This window comes from Mercenaria mercenaria, chromosome 6 (genome assembly GCF_021730395.1).
Source record: "Mercenaria mercenaria strain notata chromosome 6, MADL_Memer_1, whole genome shotgun sequence".
NCBI classification, from domain to species: Eukaryota; Metazoa; Mollusca; class Bivalvia; order Venerida; family Veneridae; genus Mercenaria; species Mercenaria mercenaria.
In genome coordinates, this window is record NC_069366.1 from 41,479,473 (window position 1) to 41,501,469 (window position 21,997).

Below are 21,997 nucleotides of genomic sequence, written 5' to 3' on the forward strand. Positions count from 1 at the left end.
ACCTTTGATCTGGCCTACTGACCTAGTTTTTACCCCACATGACCCGTTTTGCCTACAGATGATCAAGACAAACATTCTGACCAAGTTTTATAAAGATTGGGTCACAAATGTGGCCTCTAGAGTGTTAACAAGGCAAATGTTGAAGGACGCTGACAGACGACAGACAAAGACCTCTGGTGAGCTAAAACAAATGAAAAAACAAAAACAAAAATTGTGTGTGTGTGGGGTGGGGGTGGGGGAGTGACCATGGCAATGGGGTGACCGGGTGTGGGTACACAACTTCACATGTTGATAATATATATAAATTTTCCTATATATAAGTCAATGTAAAAGAAGAGAAGCCTCGGGTGTGGCATATAAAGCCCCCAGGGTCATGATTTGATCTTGGTTAAGAACTACAACACAGTGCTACATACTAAATATAAAAGCTCTAGGCCATGTGGTTTTGTACAGGAAGATTTTCAAAGTTTTCCTTATATAAGTCTGTATGAACCATGTGACCCCAAGGGCGGGGCCACATTTGACCCTAGGGAGATAATTTGAACAATCTTGGCAGAGGACCTCTAGATGATGCTACATACAAAATATCAAAGCTCTAGGCTATGTGGTTTAGGATAATAAGATTTTCCCTACATAAGTCTATATAAACCATGTGATCCCCTGGGCCGGGCCATATTTGAGTCTAAGGGGATAATTTGAACAATCTTGGTAGAGGACTTCTAGATGATGCTACATACCAAAATTAATATCAAAGCCCTAGGCCATGTAGTTTTGGACAATAAGATTTTCAAAGTTTTTCCCTATATAAGTCTATATAAACCATGCGACTCCCTGGGCGGGGCCATATTTGACCCTATAGGGTGATAATTTGAACAATCTTGGTAAAGGACCACTAGATGATGCTACATACCAGATATCAAAACCTTAGGACCTGTGGTTTTGGATAAGAAGATTTTCAAAGTTTTTCCCTATATAAGTCTATGTAAACCATCTGACCCCCAGGGCTGGGCCATATTTGATACTAGGGGGATAATTTGAATAATCTTGGTAGAAGACCTCTAGATGATGCTACAAACAAAATATCAAAGCCCTAGGCCCTTTGGTTTTGGACAAGAAAATTTTCAAAGTGTTCCCAATATAAGTCTATATAAACCATGTGACTCCCAGAACGGGGCCATATTTGACCCTAGGGGGATAATTTGAATAATCTTAGTAGAGGACCTCTCGATGATGCTACATACCAAATATCAAAGCCCTAGGCCATGTGGGTTTGAACAAGAAGATTTTCTGTTTTCCTGATAAAAGTCTATATAAACCATGTGACAGGGCGGGCCATATTACACCCTAGCGGGATAATTTGAAAAATCTTGGTAGCGGACCACTAGATGATGCGACATACCAAATATCAAAGCCCTAGGCCCTGTGGTTTTGGACAAGAAGACTTTCAAAGTTTTTCCTTTCAGTTGCCATGGCAACCAGAATTCTGTATGGAATTCAGTTCTTTGAAAAAAAATTGAAAAGACTATCTAAGGAACATCCCTGTGAAGTTTCATCAAAATTGGCCTGTTGGTTTAGGACGAGATGTTGTTTAAAGGAAAGTGTGGATGGCGGGACAGACACCGGACGATGAGCGATCACAATAGCTCACCCTAAGCAATTTATGCTCAGGTGAGCTCAGATGAATGAAAAAGATGTAGCTGATAGTTGTATTTTTTCAAACTCAGGACAATGATGAACAAGAGGGCCAAGATGGCCGAGAAACACACCATAACACAACATAACAGTGTAAACATGTTTGACCTAGTGAAAAAAATATGGAAAAAAATATTCTGACCAATTATCATTAAAATTGGAGCAAAAATCTTGAGTATAAGTAAGTATTTTCTTTGATTTGACCTAGTGACCTAGTTTTTGACCCAAGATGACTCATATTTGACATTGACCTAGATTTCATCAAGGCTATCATTCTGACCATATTTCATGAAGATCAATTGAAAAATACAGCCTCTATCGCATACACAATGTTTTTCTTTGATTTGACCTAGTGACCTAGTTTTTGACTCCAGATGACCAATATTCGAACTTGACCTAGATTTCATCAAGGCAACCATTCTGACCACATTTTATGAAAATCCAGTGTAAAATGCAGCCCCTATTGCATACACAAGGTTTTTCCTTGATTTGACCTAGTGACCTAGTTTTTAAACCCAGATGACCCATATTCGAACTTGACCTAGATTTCATCAAGGCAATCATTCTGACCAAATTTCATGAAGATCAATTGAAAAAAATAGCCTCTATAGCATACACAAGGTTTTTCTTTGATTTAACCTAGTGACCTACTTTTTACCCAGATTACCTATATTCAAACTTGACCTAGATTTCATCAAGGCAATCATTCTGACCAAATTTCATGAAGATCAATTGAAAAATACAGCCTCTATTGCATACAGAAGGGTTTTCTTTGATTTGACCTAGTGACCTACTTTTTGATCCAAGATGACCCATATTCAAATATGACCTAAATTTCATCAAGACAGTCATTCTGACTTAATTTCATGAAGATCAATTGAAAAATACAGCCTCTATCGCATACACAAGGTTTTTCTTTGATTTGAACCAAGATGACCCATTTTCAATTTCGGCCTAGATTTCATTAAGGTTATCATTTTGACTTAATTTCAGGAAGATCAATTGAAAAATACAGCCTCTATCGCATATACAAGCTTTTCCTTTGATTTGACCTAGTGACCTGCTTTTTGACCCCAGATGACCAATATTCGAACTTGACCTAGATTTCATCAAAGCAATCATTCTGGCCAAAATTCATGAAGATTAATTGAAAAATACAGCCTCTATGGTATACACAAAGTTTTTCTTTGATTTGACCTAGTGACCTACTTTTTGACCCCAGATGACCCATTTTCGAAATCTGCCTAGATTTCATCACGGTCATCATTCCGACCAAAATTCATGAAGATTAATTGAAAAATACAGCCTCTATCGCATACACAAAGTTTTTCTTTGATTTGACCTAGTGACCTAGTTTTTGACCCCAGATGACCCATATTCGAACTTGACCTAGATTTCATCAAGGCAATCATTCTGACCAAAATACATGAAGATTAATTGAAAAATACAGCCTCTATCGCATACACAAGGTTTTTCTTTGATTTGACCTAGTGACCTAGTTTTTTACCCCAGATGACCCATTTTCGAACTTGGCCTAGATTTCATCAAGGTTATCAATCTGACAAAAATTCATGAAGATTAATTGAAAAATACAGCCTCTATCGCATACACAAGGTTTTTCTTTGATTCGACCTAGTGACCTAGTTTTTGACCCCAGATGACCCATTTTCGAACTCGGCCTAGATTTCATCAAGGTAATTATTCTGACCAAAATTCATGAAGATTAATTGAAAAATACAGCCTCTATCGCATACACAAGGTTTTTCTTTGATTTGACCTAGTGACCTAGTTTCTGACCCCAGATGACCCATATTCAAACTTGGCCTAGATTTCATCAAGGCAATCATTCTGACCAAAATACATGAAGATTAATTGAAAAATACAGCCTCTATCGCATACACAAGGTTTTTCTTTGATTTGACCTAGTGACCTAGTTTTTGAACCCAGATGACCCATTTTCGAACTTGGCCTAGATTTCATCAAGGTTATCATTCTGACAAAATTCATTAAGATTAATTGAAAAATACAGCCTCTATCGCATACACAAGGTTTTTCTTTGATTTGACCTAGTGACCTAGTTTTTGACCCCAGATGACCCATTTTCGAACTGGGCCTAGATTTCATCAAGGTAATCATTCTGACCAAAATTCATGAAGATTAATTGAAAAATACAGCCTCTATCGCATACACAAGGTTTTTCTTTGATTTGACCTAGTGACCTAGTTTTTGACCCCAGATGACCCATATTCGAACTCGGCTAGATTTCATCAAGGTTATCATTCTGACCAAATTTCATGAAGATCAGTTGAAAAATACAGCCTCTATCGCATACACAAGCTAAATGTTGACAGACGACGGATGCCATGCATCGAGCGATCAGAAAAACTCACCTGAGCATTGCTCAGGTGAGCTAATAAGGGATTATTTTCAGGTGCCAAAGTAAAATGTTTTGATTACAGTATACTTGTAAACAACAGTTATTTCAATACATTTATGTATGTATTTTTAAAGAAAATGGAGAAAAGTAAAACAATAGTTTTTTTTCAAACTATCTTGTCATATAAAGCAGTCAATGACTGCAAGAGTTTCTGGATTCCATACTGGTTCTCATTCCTTGCAGGTGACTGATAGCAAATTCTACATGGTCGAATTAGGAATTACTGTACTGTAAGTTTGAAAATCTGTGTGATTTATTTTGTTGAACTTGGGAATATTAATTACCTCATGTTTGGAGAAAAGCCTAACTCCATCTAACTGGTGGAAAGCAGGATAATGTGTTGAATCTATCGTATCCCTCCTATATACATCACCCACAATCAGAAAACTATCTAGTCCACTTGAAATGAGATCGTGTTGATGAGCTGTTGTGTGTGCTCTCAACATGTAGCAACAATTTATGTAGTAGCTGTCTGACCACTTACGACTGGGATGGTCTTTTGGTACCAATAGATGGTCATAATTTTGTTCAAGAGTTACAACTGGACTAATGTTATCATAAACAGAGAAAATCGGATTGCCACTTCTTTTCACATAAGTTTTGTAAAAGAAGTTCTGTATCTGGAGTTTAAGAAGCCCTAAAGGATGATGTTTCTGGGTGTGAAGGTTGGTTCCCAACTTTCCAATGATTGATGGAGATACATTGGTCCAACTGTCAACTGGATAACGTTTACCCAAGACACAAGTCACATCCTTTGTAGCAGGTTCATTGCAAAAACACCTGGCTGCAATCCAGTGACTGTGGAATGTTGAAAACAACCTAAAAAAGGTCAATTAAAATATTATATATGTTCTGACTTATATCAGGCAATATAATTTACCGTATATACAGACAACCAATAAAAATGGTATGAAATTACAGATTATGAACTTGTAACATATATAGGCCTAGATGCCCCTGGTATGTAATGTTGAAGTGTGAGTCTTGTGTGTAATGGGACTTTGACAATAAAACATGTATACAGTCAAACCTGTGTTAAAGACCAATTCTGAACAGAGACCACTTGGCTCTAAAGACCACATGATTTCCAATACATATTCCCTTTGTCATTTATTTGCAGAATATATTTTAAATATTTGTTTTCTCAGAAACTATATTCCAGGTGATTGCAAAGTATCTGCATCAGGTTTTGCAAATAAACACTTAGATGAACTAGAAGATGCTTTTGTAAAAAAGCGCATGTCTCCACCACTGCATAGTCATATATGCAAGAAGTCAAAAAGACACTGATGGTTGGCTGCAATAGGGATCACCTATTTGGCATGTCCAATCATCCCACTAAGTTTCAACATTCTGGGCCTAGTGGTTCTCAAGTTATGAATTAGATACGGTTTTACATGTTAGGGCTGCTGTGACCTTGACCTTTGATCAAGTGACCCCAAAATCATTTGGGGTCATCTACTCTCATGTCCAATTATCCTATTAAGTTTCAACATTCTGGGTCAAGTGGTTCTCAAGTTATTGATTGGAAAAAGTTTTCTATGTTCAGTCCCCTGTGACCCTGACCTTTGAAGAAGTGACCCCCAAAAACAATAGAGGTCATCTCTGTTATTCCTATCTCCCTATGAAGTTTTAAGGTTCTAGGTCAAATGGTTCTGAAGTTATAAACCGGAAATGGGTTTCCATTTTCTATCTGCTGCGACCTTGACCTTTAAGAGAGTGACCCCAAAATCAATAGGGGTCATCTCCTCTGCATGACCAATCATCCTATGAAGTTTCAACATTCAGGGTCAAGTGGTTTTCAAGTTACTGAATGGAATTATTTGTTTTCCATGTTCAGGCCCATGTGACCTTGACCTCTGATCAAGTGACCTCAAAATCAATAAGGGTAATCTAGTCCGCAGTCCAATCATCCTATGAAGTTTCAACATTCTGGCTCAAGTGGTTCTCAAGTTACTGACCGGAAATGGTTAATGGTTTTCCATGTTCAGCCCCCCTCCCCCCACCCCCTGTGACCTTGACCTTTGATAGAGTGACACTAAAACAGATAGGGGTCATCTCCTTTGCATGACCAATCATCCTAGGAAGTTTCAACATTCTGGGTCAAGTGGTTCTCAAGTTACTGACCGGAAATGGCTTTCCATGTTCAGACCCCCGTGACCTTCAACTTTAACTGAGTAACCCCAAAATCAATAGGGGTCATCTACTCTGCATGACCAATCATCCTAGGAAGTTTCAACATTCTGGGTCAAGTGGTTCTCAAGTTACTGACCAGAAATGGCTTTCCATGTTCAGGCCTCTGTGACCTTGACCTTTAATAGACTGACCCCAAAATCAATAGGGGTCATCTACTCTGCATGACCAATCATCCTATGAAGTTTCAACATTCTGGGTCAAGTGGTTCTCAAGTTACTGACCGGAAATGGTTTTCCTTGTTCGGGCCCCTGTGACCTTGACTTTTAACACAGTGACCCCAAAATCAATAGGGTCATCTACTCTGCATGACCAATCATCCTATAAAGTTTCAACATTCTGGGTCAAGTGGTTCTCAAGTTACTGATCGGAAATGGCTTTCCATGTTCAGACCCTTGTGACCTTCAACTTTAACTGAGTAACCCCAAAATCAATACTAGGGGTCATCTACTCTGCATGACCAATCATCCTATGAAGTTTCAACATTCTGGGTCAAGTGGTTCTCAAGTTACTGACCGGAAATGGTTTTCCTTGTTTGGGCCCCTGTGACCTTGACCTTTGACGGAGTGACCCCAAAAACAATAAGGGTCGTCTATTCCATAAGTCCTGCCACCCTATTAAGTTTGAAGGTTCTAGGTCAAATGGTTCTCCAGTTATTGATCGGAAATGAAGTGTAATGTACGTACGTACGGACGGACGGAGAGGGCAAACAATATGTCTCCCCCAGAGGGGGGTAGGCATAATTACAGACTGCAAAGTTTTTGCAAACAAATACTTTATTAAATTAGCAGACAGCAAAACATCTGTAAACAAACATTAGCTCATTTTGTTAACAAGAGGGTCATAATGACCCTGGATCCCTCACCAGAGTAATATGAGCTACATGTTTCAAATGTCAAACTGATGATTTTTAGAAATTTTTTGGAAGATTTTCTGTTGTACAATCAAGTAACCCCTGGGGCGGGGCCAATTTTACCCCAGGGGTCATGATTTGAACAAATCTGTAGAAGTCTACTAGGCAATGTAATATATCAAATATCTAAAGTCTAGGCCTTCTGGTTTATTTTTAGATTTTTTTTTGGAAGATTTTCCGATGTACACTCAAGTAACTCCTGGGGCAGGGCCAATTTTACCCCGGGGGTCATGATTTGAACACAGTTTGTAGAAGTCTACTAGGCAATATTACATATCAAATATCTAAGATCTAGGCCTTCTGGTTTATTTTTAGCAAATTTATGAAGATTTCCCTATGTACAATCAAGTAACCCCTGGGGCTGGGGGGGGGGGGGGGGGGGGGGGGGGGGGGGGTCAAGATTTGAACAACTTTTGTAGAAGTCCACTAGACAATGCTACATGTCCAATAGCTAAGCTCTAGGCCTTCTAGTTTATTTTTAGAAAATTTTGAAGATTTTTCTATGTACAATCAAGTAACCCCATGGGGCGGGAACAATTAAAACCCGGGGGTCATGATTTGAACAAATTTTGTAGAAGTCTACTAGGCAATGCTACAGGTCAAATATCTAAGATCTAGGCCTTCTGGTTTATTTTTAGAAATTTTTTGAAGATTTTCCTAACCCACGGGAAATGTCTACTGGGATGCCTCAATTGAAATAAACATCAAACTTATAGATAATACTGTTTCATCATTATATCTTACTCAAGTTACTGAGAATCTATTTGTTGACTGGCATTATTTATTATAGGGGCTGTTCTCTCACAGCATGGCCTTGATACCTGTACATTGTATACAAATACAGTGTAAACACACTGCAGAGATTAAGGGTTAACTCTGGAATGCTGCTGTGTTATAGATAGAACTCTCAACCAATGAAAACTAGAAATTGCTTTTGTAAACAAGAGATCACAGAGTGATCTTGGCACCCACCAATGTGCCATTTTTGAGTGTTCCAAATTTCAAGACTTATTGACTAGCTCAAGGTCAAATTTCATTTCCGTACACAACACTGTGCATGTGGTCCAAATTCGAAAGCTGTAGCTTGAGAAATGTGAAAGTAGGTCACTAGATCAATTTCAAGGACAAAGTTCTTTGTACACAAAACTATGCATGTGCATCAAGTTTGAAGGCTGTAGTTTGAGAAATTTGAAAGTAGGTCACTAAGTCAATCTTAAGGTCAAAGTTTATTTCGGTACACAAAACTATGCAAGTGGTCCAAATTTGAAGGCTGTAGCTTGAGAAATGTGAAAATAGGTCACTAGGTCAAAATCAAGGTCAAATTACACTTCAGAACACAAATCTATGCGGGTGGTCCAAATTTAAAGCCTGTACCTTCAAAATGTGAAAGTAGGTCACTAGGTCAATGTCAAGGTCAAAGTTTGTTTCGGTACACAATCCTATGCATGTGGTCTAAATTTGAAGCGTGTAGCTACAGAAATGTGAAAGTAGGTCACTAGGTCAATCTTAAGGTCAAAGTTCATTTCGGTACACAAAACTATGCAAGTGGTCCAAATTTGAAGGCTGCAGCTCCAGAAATGTGAAAGTAGGTCACTAGGTCAAAATTAAGGTCAAATTTTATTTCGGAACACAGAACTATGCATGTGGTCCAAATTTGAAGCCTGTACCTTCAAAAATGTGAAAGTAGGTCACTAGGTCAATGTTAAGATCAAAGTTTGTTTCAGTTCACAAAACTATGCAAGTGGTCCAAATTTGAAGGCTGTAGCTTGAGAAATGTGAAAGTAGGTCACTAGGTCAAAATCAAGGTCAAATTTCATTTTGGAACACGAAACTATGCATGTGGTCCAAATTTGAAGCCTGTACCTTCAAAAATGTGAAAGTAGGTCACTAGGTCAATGTCAAGATCAAAGTTTTTTTCAGTGCACAAAACTATGCATGTGGTCAAAATTTGAAGGCTGTAGCTACAGAAATGTGAAAGTATGTCACTAGGTCAAAATCAAGGTCAACTCATGTCAAGGTTCATTTTGCCACTCAAAACCATACATGTGGTCAAAATTTGAATGTTGTAGGTTATTGACAAGATTTTAAAAGCTTTTCCCTATATAAGTCTATATGAACCATGTGACCCCCAGGGCGGGGCCATATTTGACCCTAGGGGGATAATTTGAACAAACTTGGTTGAGAACCACTAGATGATGCTACATTACAAATGCCAAAGCCCTAGGCTTTGTGGTTTGGACAAGAAGATTTTCAAAGTTTTTCCCTATATAAGTCTATGTAAGCCATGTGAACCCCGGGGCGGGGCCATATTTGATCCTAGGGGGATAATTTGTACAATCTTAGTAGAAGACCACTAGATGATGTCACATACAAAATATCAAAGCCCTAAGCCCTGTGGTTTTGAACAAGAGGTTTTTCAAAGTTTTTCCCTATATAAGTCTATATAAACCATGTGATCCCCGGGGCGGGGCCATATTAGACCCCAGGGAAATAATTTGAATCATCTTGGTAGAGGACCACTAGATGATGCTTCATACCAAATATCAAAGCCCTAGGCTCTGGTTTTGGACAAGACGATTTTCAAAGTTTTTCCCTATATAAATCTATGTAAATTATAGAAATAAACAAAGGGCCATAACTCACTAAAAATTGTTGAACCAGTCTGATTTTCAGGGGGACACAACTAGGGTACCAATACATCATTCTGACAAAGTTTGGTCAAAATCCCCCTGGTAGTTTCTGAGGAGATGCGATAACGAGAAATTGTTAACGGACGGAAGAACGAAAGGACGGACGGAAGGACGATGGACCACGGATGCAGAGTTATTTGAAAAGCCCACCATCCGATGACCTTTGACGGAGTGACCCCAAAAACAATAGGGGTCATATACTCTACATGACCAATCATCCTATGAAGTTTCAACATTCTGGGTCAAGTGATTCTCTAGTTATTGATAGGAAATGGTTTTCAATGCTCAGGCCCCTGTGACCTTGACCTTTGATGGAGTGACCCCAAAACCAATAGGGGTCATCTACTCTTCATGACCAATCATCCTATGAAGTTTCAACATTCTGGGTCAAGTGGTTCTCTAGTTATTGATTGGAAATGGTTTTCAATGTTCAGGCCCCTGTGACCTTGACCTTTGATGGAGTGACCCCAAAATCAATAGGGGTCATCTACTCTTCATGATCAATCATCCTATGATGTTTCAACATTCTGGGTCAAGTGGCTCTCTAGTTATTGATCGGAAATGGTTTTCAATGTTCAGGCCCCTGTGACCTTGACCTTTGACGGAGTGACCCCAAAAACATTAAGGGTCATCTACTCTTCATGACCAATCATAGTATGAAGTTTCAACATTCTGGGTCAAGTGGTTCTCTAGTTATTGATCGGAAATGGTTTTCAATGTTCAGGCCCCTGTGACCTTGACCTTTGACAGAGTGACCCCAAAAGCAATAAGGGTCATCTACTCTTCATGACCAATCATCGTATGAAGTTTCAACATTCTGGGTCAAGTGGTTCTCTAGTTATTGATCAGTAATGGTTTTCAATGTTCAGGCCCCTGTGACCTTGACCTTTGACAGAGTGACCCCAAAAACAATAGGGGTCGTCTACACGGGCACTTGACAACTTCTGGGGACAGGTACCTATACCCTCAGGAAGGGGAACTTTTCGACATTTTAAAACGAAAAGGGGAAGTTTAAACCATGTATATGTAACTACTTTTCACACTTATTAAGACTGTTTTTAATCATTCCTAACTGATGTGACTATATTTCAACAGTAACCTTCCTTACAGGCATTATATAATATTAAAAGAAAGAGTTCATAACTATTTGTGTCAAACAACCTATCATCAGGGGAATTTTCTTGTGAGAAAGGGGAAAAAAACATTATTTTAGGAGGGGAATGGTACCTATATTCGGCCCCAAAAATGGCCAAACGAGTGCCCTGTCTACTCCAGCAGCCCTACAATCCTACGAAGTTTGAAGGTTCTAGGTCAAATGGTTCTCCAGTTAATGCTCAGAAATGAAGTGTGACGTACGTACGGATGGACGGACGGACGGATGGACAGGGCAAAAACAATATGTCTCCCCCATAATAAAGATACATGTAGTGGAGCCAAAACACACAAAGTAATCCTAACAGTCCTGTTTTATTTCAAAGGCCTTTTAAATATTTAAGAATAGATAAATGAAAGGTATTCTCTCTTTAGTAGATAAAAGTATAAATTGTTAAAACATTCTAATGGAGATTCCTTCAACTACAGATAGCAAAATTGAAAGCTGCTCAAGAATATCAAAAGTTTAAAGTAAACAAGAACTTCTTTGTTGGAGATACTCCTTTACACATGCAGCTGGAATTTAAACATTTTATGCTGCTAAAATAACTTTTAAAAGGACACTAAGTAAATACATCTATTTACTTATTTTCTATTTAAACATGTTTTATAACATTCAGGAAGCTTCAGAATAAACTTGAGTAAATTAAATCTGACTCAATCTTTTCAAATGACCATTTATTCTTCAGTGATTCATCTCTTGTCAGTTTATACACTAACTAAATTAATAATAAACATAAAAGGTTTTAATTCTTTTATCATAATTTATTAATTACTTTTCGTATATATCAGGTGTGTATATGCAGTACCTGACATAATTATGCCAAAACAAACATGGATGAATTCTGAGGCCCCAGACTTTTTCAGGCTTCAGTGATTTACACACTGCAGAATGAATGGTGCTCACAGAGAAACCCCATTGATGTGTAGACTTTCTTAAGTATGTCTGCAGGTACTTTAATCCAGCACAAACTCATTGGACAGTGTTTATTGTAAGGAATGTTCTTGTAACTTCTAATTACTTAACAGTTCTAGTAAACTTCTACCTTAATACAAAACAATTTTCTTTTATCAAAGCATATTCACTTCAAGAATGTTTAAGTCTAATGAGCAAAGTTGAATTAAGTGCTTTAATAATATCATGAAAATGATGTGAATTCATTGACAGTTTAAAAAGGAAAAAATACACAAGATGCTCTAATGATTATATTCCTTTCTTTTATTCTTTTATTTCATATCATGTTTCAAACACATGCAGTGATGGTATGCACCTCATGAACTTGATGGCAAATGGTGGAAAACAGTGGCATTCTTCGTGCTGGTTAGTGGAAAATGATGGAGAAATATCCATGGCAAACAGTGACATTTAGAGGAAAACAGTGGCATATTTTACATTGATTGCCACAACAGTTATGGTGGCAAATAGTGGAAATTTTAGTGGTAAACAGTGAAAATGTTCCAATACTCCACTAATAGTGGCATTCAATGGAAAACGATGGCAGTTTTTACATCAATATGTGACAGTAGCAAACAGTGAAAAACTTTAATGGCAAATGGTGAAAAATGTTCCAATACTCCACTGATACTGGCATTTGATGGAAAATGGTGGAACATTTTGACTGGCCTTTCCATCCTCTATTTTTTCACTGTTTTCCATCAGTTTCCACTCAAAGAGGCTGGTTTCAATACGCCACTGTTTTCCAATGATTTTTCAGTGGAAAATGGCGGCAAATTTACAGAAGGGAAGAACGTAAGCTCAAGCTAAAACAAGAGATCACAGAGTGATCTTGGCGCCCACCAATGTGCCATTTTTGAGTGTTCCAAATTTCAAGACTTACTGACTAGCTCAAGGTCAAATTTCATTTCCATACACAACACTGTGCATGTGGTCCAAATTTGAAAGCTGTAGCTTGAGAAATGTGAAAGTAGGTTACTAGGTCAATGTCAAGGTCAAAGTTTGTTTCGGTATACAATCCTATGCATGTGGTCTAAATTTGAAGCCTGTAGCTACAGAAATGTAAAAGTAGGTCACTAGGTCAATCTTAAGGTCAAAGTTCATTTTGGTACACAAAACTATGCAAGTGGTCCAAATCTGAAGGTTGTAGCTTGAGAAATGTAAAAGTAGGTCACTAGGTCAAAATCAAGATCAAATTCTATTTCGGAATCCAAAACTATACATGTGGTCTAAATTTGAAGCCTGTACCTTCAAAAATGTGAAAATAGGTCACTAGGTCAATGTAAAGGTCAAAGTTCATTTCGGTACACAAAACTATGCATGTGGTCCAAATTTGAAGGCTATAGCTTGAGAAATGTAAAAGTAGGTCACTAGGTCAAAATCAAGGTCAAATTTTATATCAGAATACAAAACTATGCATGTGGTCCAAATTTGAAGCCTGTACCTTAAAAATGTGAAAGTAGGTCACTAGGTCAATGTAAAGGTCAAAGTTCATTTCGGTACACAAAACTATGCATGAGGTCCAAATTTGAAGGCTGTAGCTTGAGAAATGTAAAAGTAGGTCACTAGGTCAAAATCAAGGTCAAATTTTATTTTGGAATACAAAACTATATATGTGGTCAAAATTTGAAGCCTGTAGCTTCAAAAATGTGAAAGTAGGTCACTAGGTCAATGTGAAGGTCAAAGTTTTTTTCGGTACATAAAACTATGCATGTGGTCCAAATTTGAAGGCTGTAGCTTGAGAAATGTGAAAGTAGGTCACTAGGTCAAAATCAATGTCAAATTTCATTTTGAAACACGGAACTATGCATATGGTCCAAATTTGACGCCTGTACCTTCAAAAATGTAAAAGTAGATCACTAGGTCAAAATCAAGGTCAAAGTTTTTTCCAGTGCACAAAACTATGCATGTGGTCCAAATTTGAAGGCTGTAGCTACAGAAATGTGAAAGTAGGTCACTAGGTCAAAATCAAGGTCAACTCATGTCAAGGTTCATCTTGCCACTAAAAAATATACATGTGGTCCAAATTTGAAGGCTGTAGCTACAGAAATGTGAAAGTAGGTCACTGGGTCAAAATCAAGGTCAACTCATGTCAAGGTTCATCTTGCCACTCAAAAATATACATGTGGTCCAAATTTGAATGTTGTACTTATTGACAAGAACATTTTAAAAGCTTTTCCCTATATAAGTCTATATGAACCATGTGACCACCGGGGCGGGGCAATTTTTGACCCTAGGGGGATAATTTGAACAAACTTGGTAGAGAACCACTAGATGATGCTACATTACAAGTATCAAAGTCCTAGGCTTTGTGGTTTGGACAAGAAGATTTTCAAAGTTTTTCCTTATATAAGTCTATGTAAACCATATGACCCCCAGGGCGAGGCCATATTTGACCCTAGGGGTATAATTTGAACAATCTTAGTTGAAAACCACTAGATGATGTCACATACAAAATATCAAAGCCCTAGGCCCTGTGGTTTTGGACAAGAGGTTATTCAAAGTTTTTCCCTATATAAGTCTATATAAACCATGTGACCCCCAGGGCGGGGCCATATTTGACCCTAGAGAAATAATTTGAATCATCTTTGTAGAAGACCACTAGATGATGCTTCAAACCAAATATCAAAGCCCTAGGCTCTGTGGTTTTGGACAAGAAGGTTTTCACAGCTTTTCCCTATATAAATCTATGTAAAATATAGAAATAAACAAAGGGCCATAACTCACTTATAAATTGTTGAACCAGTCTGATTTTCAGGGGGACACAACTAGGGTACCAATACATCATTCTGACAAAGTTTGGTCAAAATCCCCCCAGTAGTTTCTGAGGAGATGCGATAACGAGAAATTGTTAACGAACGGACGGACGGACGGACGGAATGACGGACGGACGGACCACGGACGCAGAGTGATTTTAATAGCCCACCATCTGATGATGGTGGGCTAACAAAACATAATCAAAAAGTAAAAAGGAGTTTTGTAAGCAGAGAAATTTTTGTTTGAAAACGTGTAAACATGTATGACCTATTAATCGAACTGTAGTAGAAGTATTTTGGTGTCATCATGCAAAGTTTTCTGTTAAACAGATCAATATGTTCTGATTATTTTTTTCTGGATATAAACTTTGTTGATTAAGGATAATGCAGTACAAGCTTTTAAGCATAAAGACTTCCAAGAACCGGAGAATTGCAGCATGTGATTTTTATCTTGAAAAGGTAATGTTAAACAATAGTAGTTATATACAAGAGATCACAGAGTGATCTTGGCGCCCACCAATGTGCCATTTTTGAGTGTTCCAAATTTCAAGACTTACTGACTAGCTCAAGGTCAAATTTCATTTCCGTACACAACACGAAAGCTGTAGCTTGAAAAATGTGAAAGTAGGTCACTAGATCAATTTCAAGGACAAAGTTCTTTGTACACAAAACTATGCATGTGCATCAAGTTTGAAGGCTGTAGTTTGAGAAATTTGAAAGTAGGTCACTAGGTCAATCTTAAGGTCAAAGTTTATTTCGGTACACAAAACTATGCAAGTGGTCCAAATTTGAAGGCTGTAGCTTGAAAACTGTGGAAGTAGGTCACTAGGTCAATGTCAAGGTCAAAGTTTGTTTCGGTACACAATCCTATGCATGTGGTCTAAATTTGAAGCCTGTAGCTACAGAAATGTGAAAGTAGGTCACTAGGTCAATCTTAAGGTCAAAGTTCATTTCGGTACACAAAACTATGCAAGTGGTCCAAATTTGAAGGCTGTAGCTCAAGAAATGTGAAAGTAGGTCACTAGGTCAAAATCAAGGTCAAATTTTATTTCGGAACACAGAACTATGCATGTGGTCCAAATTTGAAGCCTGTACCTTCAAAAATGTGAAAGTAGGTCACTAGGTCAATGTAAAGGTCAAAGTTTGTTTCAGTACACAAAACTATGCAGGTGATCCAAATTTGAAGGCTGTAGCTTGAGAAATGTGAAAGTAGGTCATTAGGTCAAAATCATGGTCAAATTTCATTTCGGAACACGAAACTATGCATGTGGTCCAAATTTGAAGCCTGTACCTTCAAAAATGTGAAAGTAGGTCACTAGGTCAATGTCAAGGTCAAAGTTCTTTTCAGTGCACAAAACTATGCATGTGGTCCAAATTTGAAGGCTGTAGCTACAGAAATGTGAAAGTAGGTCACTAGGTCAAAATCAAGGTCAACTCATGTCAAGGTTCATCTTGCCACTCAAAACCATACAAATTTGTATGTTGTAGGTTATTGACAAGAAGATTTTAAAAGCTTTTCCCTATATAAGTCTATATGAACCATGTGACCCCCAGGGCGGGGCCATATTTGACCCTAGGGGGATAATTTGAACAAACGTGGTAGAGAACCACTAGATGATGCTACAATACAAATGCCAAAGCCCTGGGCTTTGTGGTTTGGACAAGAAGATTTTCAAAGTTTTTTCCCTATATAAGTCTATGTAAACCATGTGACCCCCAGGGCGGGGCCATATTTGACCCTAGGGGGATAATTTTAACAATCTTAGTAGAAGACCACTAGATGATGTCACATACAAAATATCAAAGCCCTAGGCCCTGTGGTTTTGAACAAGACGTTTTTCGAAGTTTTTCCCTATATAAGTCTATATAAACCAAGTGACCCCCAGGGCGGGGCCATATTAGACCCCAGGGAAATAATTTGAAACATCTTGGTAGAGGACCACTAGATGATGCTTCATACCAAATATCAAAGCTCTAGGCTCTGTGGTTTTGGACAAGAAGATTTTCAAAGTTTTTCCCTATATAAATCTATGTAAATTATAGAAATAAACAAAGGGCCATAACTCACTAAAAAATTGTTGAACCAGTCTGATTTTCAGGGGGACACAACTAGGATACCAATACATCATTTTGATAAAGTTTGGTAAAAATCCCCCTGGTAGTTTCTGAGGAGATGCGATAACGAGAAATTGTTAACGGACGGAAGGACGGACGGACTGACGGACGGACGGACGGACGGAAGGACGACGGACCACGGACGCAGAGTGATTTGAATAGCCCACCATCTGATGATGGTGGGCTAAAAACACTTTGTACAGCAGCAATTGTTGAAACTTAAATACATGGTTTTAGTTATTGTTACTGAATGATCACTGCAATGATTAATTTTTGATAGTGATTTATACTGCAAATGTTTTGTGACTGTCACATTTGTTTTTCAGATATTAAACAAAGTTCTTTGCTTTGAACCTCACAAATTCATTTCTTGCAATTTGTTACTTATTTGCAAATACTTAAATTTGTATGTAAGTTGCAAACACTTTGCTATCACTTTGTAAGTTATTTGTAACATAAATACACATATTTGTAATGTATTAGCCAAAGATGCAGCTGTGAATTGTAAATTGTTTGCAAAGTATGTGTAGTGTATATTTGCAAAAGCTTTGCAGAATAGTTGCATGTTTCGTTCCAATTCTACTCGTTTGTTGAATATATTCAGCAATCATGTGTTGCAACTATTCTGCAAAGGTTATGGCAAATATTTGGCAAAGATAACAAGAGCTGTCACAGGAGACAGCACGCTCGACTATTTCGATGCTGGATAGTGAAACTGGGCACATCTGAGGAAACTAGAGCTGTCACTGGAGTGTTTAATGACTCCAATTGCGGATGAAGATATTGCACAATAGCCTGAGTCTATGTCAAAACTATCAACTTAAAGTAATAAGAGAGGTAAATATAAAATGTATCAAAACACTAAATAAGTATATCCTAAGCAAAAATGGGCAAAATTCATTAAATATTGGTGCCAGAGTTATGCACCTTGTGTCATAGGGTGTGGGTGATGATGTTGAACAACTATTTTAAGTTTGAATCAAATCCATTCAATAATAACAGAGACAGAGTGAAAGAGCATCAAAACTTTTAACCTAAAATTCTAAGTAAAAAGGGGGAATAATTAATGAACAAGAGCTGTCTCCATAGGATGACACATGCCCCCGATGGCACTTTGAATGAATAGTTATGGCCAATGTTAGAGTTTAGGACCTTTGACCTACGGACAGGGTCTTGCGCGTGACAAGTCGTCTTACTGTGGTACACATTCATGCCCAATAATTTTAAAATCCATGCATGAATGACAAAGATATGGACCGGACACGCCCATCAATGCACTATCATGAAATATGACCTTTAACGTCTAAGTGTGACCTTGACCTTTGAGCTACGGACCTGGGTCTTGCGCGTGACATGTTGTCTTACTGTGGTACACATTCATGCCAAGTTATTTGAAAATCCATCTATGGATGACAAAGATATGGACCGGACACGAATGCACTATCATGAAAAATGACCTTTAACGTCTAAGTGTGACCTTGACCTTTGAGCTACGGACCTGAGTCTTGCGCGCGACAAGTAGTCTTACTGTGGTACACATTCATGCCAAGTTATTTGAAAATCCATCCATGGATGACAAAGATATGGACCAGACACGAATGCAGTATCATGAAAAATGACCTTTAACGTCTAAGTGTGACCTTGACCTTTGAGCTACGGACCTGGGTCTTGCGCGCGACACGTCGTCTTACTGTGGTACACGTTCATGCCAAGTTATTTGAAAATCCATCCAACGATGACAAAGATATGGACCGGACACGAAAATTGCGGACAGACTGACAGACCGTCAGACGGTTCAAAAACTATATGCCTCCCTTCGAGGGCATAAAAATTGGTGCCAGAGTTATGCATCTTGCATCATATGGTGTGGGTGATGATGTTGAACAACTATTTTAAGTTTGAATCAAATCCATTCAGTAATAACAGAGACAGAGTAAAAGTGCATCAAAACTTTAACCTAAAATTCTAAGTAAAAAGGGGAAATAATTCATGAAAAATTGGTCCTAGAGTTATGCACCTTCTGTAATATGATAAGGGTAATGATGCTGAACAATTGTTTAAGTTTGAATCTGATCCATTCAGTAATAACAGAGATAGAGTGAAAGTGCATAAAACTTTAACCTGAAATTCTAAGTAAAAAGGGGAATAATTCATGAAAACTTGTGCCAGAGTTATGCATCTTGTGTCATATGATGTGGGTGATGATGCTGAACAATATTTTAAGTTTGAATCAAATCCATTCAGTAATAACAGAGGTAGAGTGAAAGTGCACCAAAACTTTAACCTGAAATTCTAAGTAAAAAGGGGGAATAATTCATGAAAAATTGGTGCCAGAGTTATGCACCTTGCATCATATGGTGTGGGTGATGATGTTGAACAACTATTTTAAGTTTGAATCAAATCCATTCAGTAATAACAGAGACAGAGTGAAAGTGCATCAAAACTTTAACCTAAAATTCTAAGTAAAAAGGGGAAATAATTCATGAAAAATTGGTTCCAGAGTTATGAACCTTGTGTAATATGATAAGGGTAATGATGCTGAACAATTGTTTAAATTGAATCTGATCCATTCAGTAATAACAGAGATAGAGTGAAAGTGCATAAAACTTTAACCTAAAATTCTAAGTAAAAAGGGGAATAATTCATGAAAAATTGGTGCCAGAGTTATGCACCTTGTGTCATATGATGTGGGTGATGATGTTGAACAACCATTTTAAGTTTGAATCAAATCCATTAAGTAATAACAGAGATAGAGTGAAAGTGCATCAAAACTTTAACCTGAAAATCTGAGTGTAAAGGGGGGATACTTCATGAAATATTGGCACCAGAGTTATGGCCCTTATGTCAGATGATGTGGATGATGATGAGCAGGGTTTTCCCTCGGGTTTTTTTATTTGGGAGTCCATGGACTCCCATGGCTGCTAATTTAAGGGTCCCTAATAATTTTTGGGGGTCCACAAATTATTGATCTTGAAAATGGACAAAAAATTTACCCTAAAACCGAATGAACTTAATTGTATCTTTTTAATTTAGATAGCAGTTGATTCAATATTTCGGAATGGTATCTTTCAAAATGGCATGAGCTTCTCAATTCAGTCCGATTACAAAAGGTGTGATAGTCTTTTTGTTATGATCAAATAGCCAGTTATTACCGGCAATTAACGTGTCACCTCGTGTCAATTATGTTGTTCACAGTTTTATCTCGGTTAAAGATAATACTCGATCCTTAATAGGTATCATAATTTTTGTGATTTATTAATATTTTTTCATCAAAATACTTATATGAAATTAATTTTGTTCAATAAAAAAATAAACCATTCGATCTTTTAAGGAACGTAACGGCAATCTTAGATTTTAGCGGTGACAGTTAGCGCAGAGAGTAGTTTCCCTTTACCAAAATGGCGAACATCGATAACAAAACTTGTTTTGAAGTTGGAAAATCATCTATACCTGTGTATAATGAGCACCCACGATTCGGAGTTGGTCCTGGTGGTAAAAAACTGCGCATTTTACATGGGTATCTGCGCAAAGGAGGCTTCAGTGCAAAGGAGTTTCGTGACCGATTTTGCGGGTCCAGTGGACGCAGAGGCACTGAAAAATGCGAGTTCAAAGCAGTAAAAGCGCGTCAGGGACGCAGAAAACCTGCGTCCGGGAAAACCCTGGATGAGGAATAAGTATTTCAAGTTTGAATCAAATCCATCAAATAACTACAGAGATAAGCTGAAAAAAGAGAAAGTGTAAAAAAACTTTCACAAAGGTGGAGACGCGGAAAGACTCCAACGCCAGGTCGAGTAGGATAGCTCTCCTTATACTTCGTATAGTCGAGCTAAAAAGTACTGTCTGAAAAGGCCCTGCTTATACATTGCAAAAGCTTTGCAGAATAGTTGCACGTTTCGTTCCAGTTCTACTCGTCTATGGAATATATTCAGCAATCATGTGCTGCAATAGTTCTTCAAAGGTTATGGCAAATATTTAGCAAAGATAAAAAGTATATTCTGCAAAGGCCCTGCTTTTGCATGGGTTGTTTCCCATTTTAACATTTACAGTGTATTCTATCCTGTGAATAAAGACCACCTCCCAATAAAGACCACATTTTGACTCCCTAGGGTGGTCTTTATACACAGGTTTGACTGTACTGAGGTTATGGACTGTAAGAGAAATATGTACAGACATATTCAATTCACTGTCAAATGATTAACAAGAGGGCCATGAAGGCCCTATATTGCTCACCAGAGTTGATCTGGCCTACTGACCTAGTTTTGACCCCATATGACCCAGTTTCGAATTTGACTTGGAGATCATCAAGGCAAACATACTGACTAAGTTTCATAAAGATTGGGTCACAACTGTGGCCACTAAAGTGTTCACAAGCATTTCCTTTGATTTGACCAGGTGACCTAGTTTTTTATCCCACATGACACAGATTCAAACTTGAACCATGGATCATCAAGACAAACGTTCTGACTAATTTGCAGGAGTTTCAAACTTAAATTGTGGTCTCTAGAGTGTTAACAAGGTTTTCCTTTGATCTGGCCTAGTGACCTAGCTTTTGATCCTACATGACCCAGTTTCAAACTTGACCTAGAAATCATGAAGACAAACATTCTGATTCAGTTTCATAAAGATTGATTCACAACTAATGCCTCTAGAGTAGGGATGGCAACAAATATTCATTCATTTCACGAATATTCGAATACTGTTTCACTATTCGAATATTCGGAAAAAATATAAAATCATGAAAAATAGATAAAAGCCTAATGAAATAGCCAAAAATGTTCGTTTATCTAATTTGTCAAAACCTGCTTTTATTATAAATTTGCGCAAAAATGGCTTCTGTCTGTGTCAGACTTGTCATTTTGTATATTAGCGTGGCGAGATTGTACATTGCTATGGTGATGACAGTATTCCCTGTAGTTAAAACTGCTAATTGCTTATCTTTAGAAAATTTTAAAGGTCTCTAATTGATGTGATCCATTATAAGTCACCTTGTTTTCCGTAGGTGCGAACCGCGTTTAATTAAAAATCATCAGACAGCACTTGAACTAATGACTCGGATTTCAATCAAAGTCGATAAAAGATGTATTTGAGTAAAGA

General features: G+C 37.8%; 1 protein-coding gene across 5 annotated transcripts in view; it reads right to left on the bottom strand.

The window, feature by feature from the left end:
• LOC123549133 (phenylalanine--tRNA ligase, mitochondrial-like) overlaps positions 1–21,997 on the bottom strand; it is a 176,052-nt gene that overhangs the window by 149,033 nt on the left and 5,022 nt on the right. For all 5 annotated transcript variants that reach the window (XR_008371509.1, XM_045336976.2, XM_053546631.1 and 2 more), the window contains exon 2: positions 4,414–4,948. Coding sequence is in view for 4 of the 5 variants with exons in the window: in XM_045336976.2 (XP_045192911.2) it covers positions 4,414–4,948 (535 nt within the window). In the remaining variant the exon portion in view is untranslated. The remainder of the gene's footprint in view (positions 1–4,413; positions 4,949–21,997) is intronic.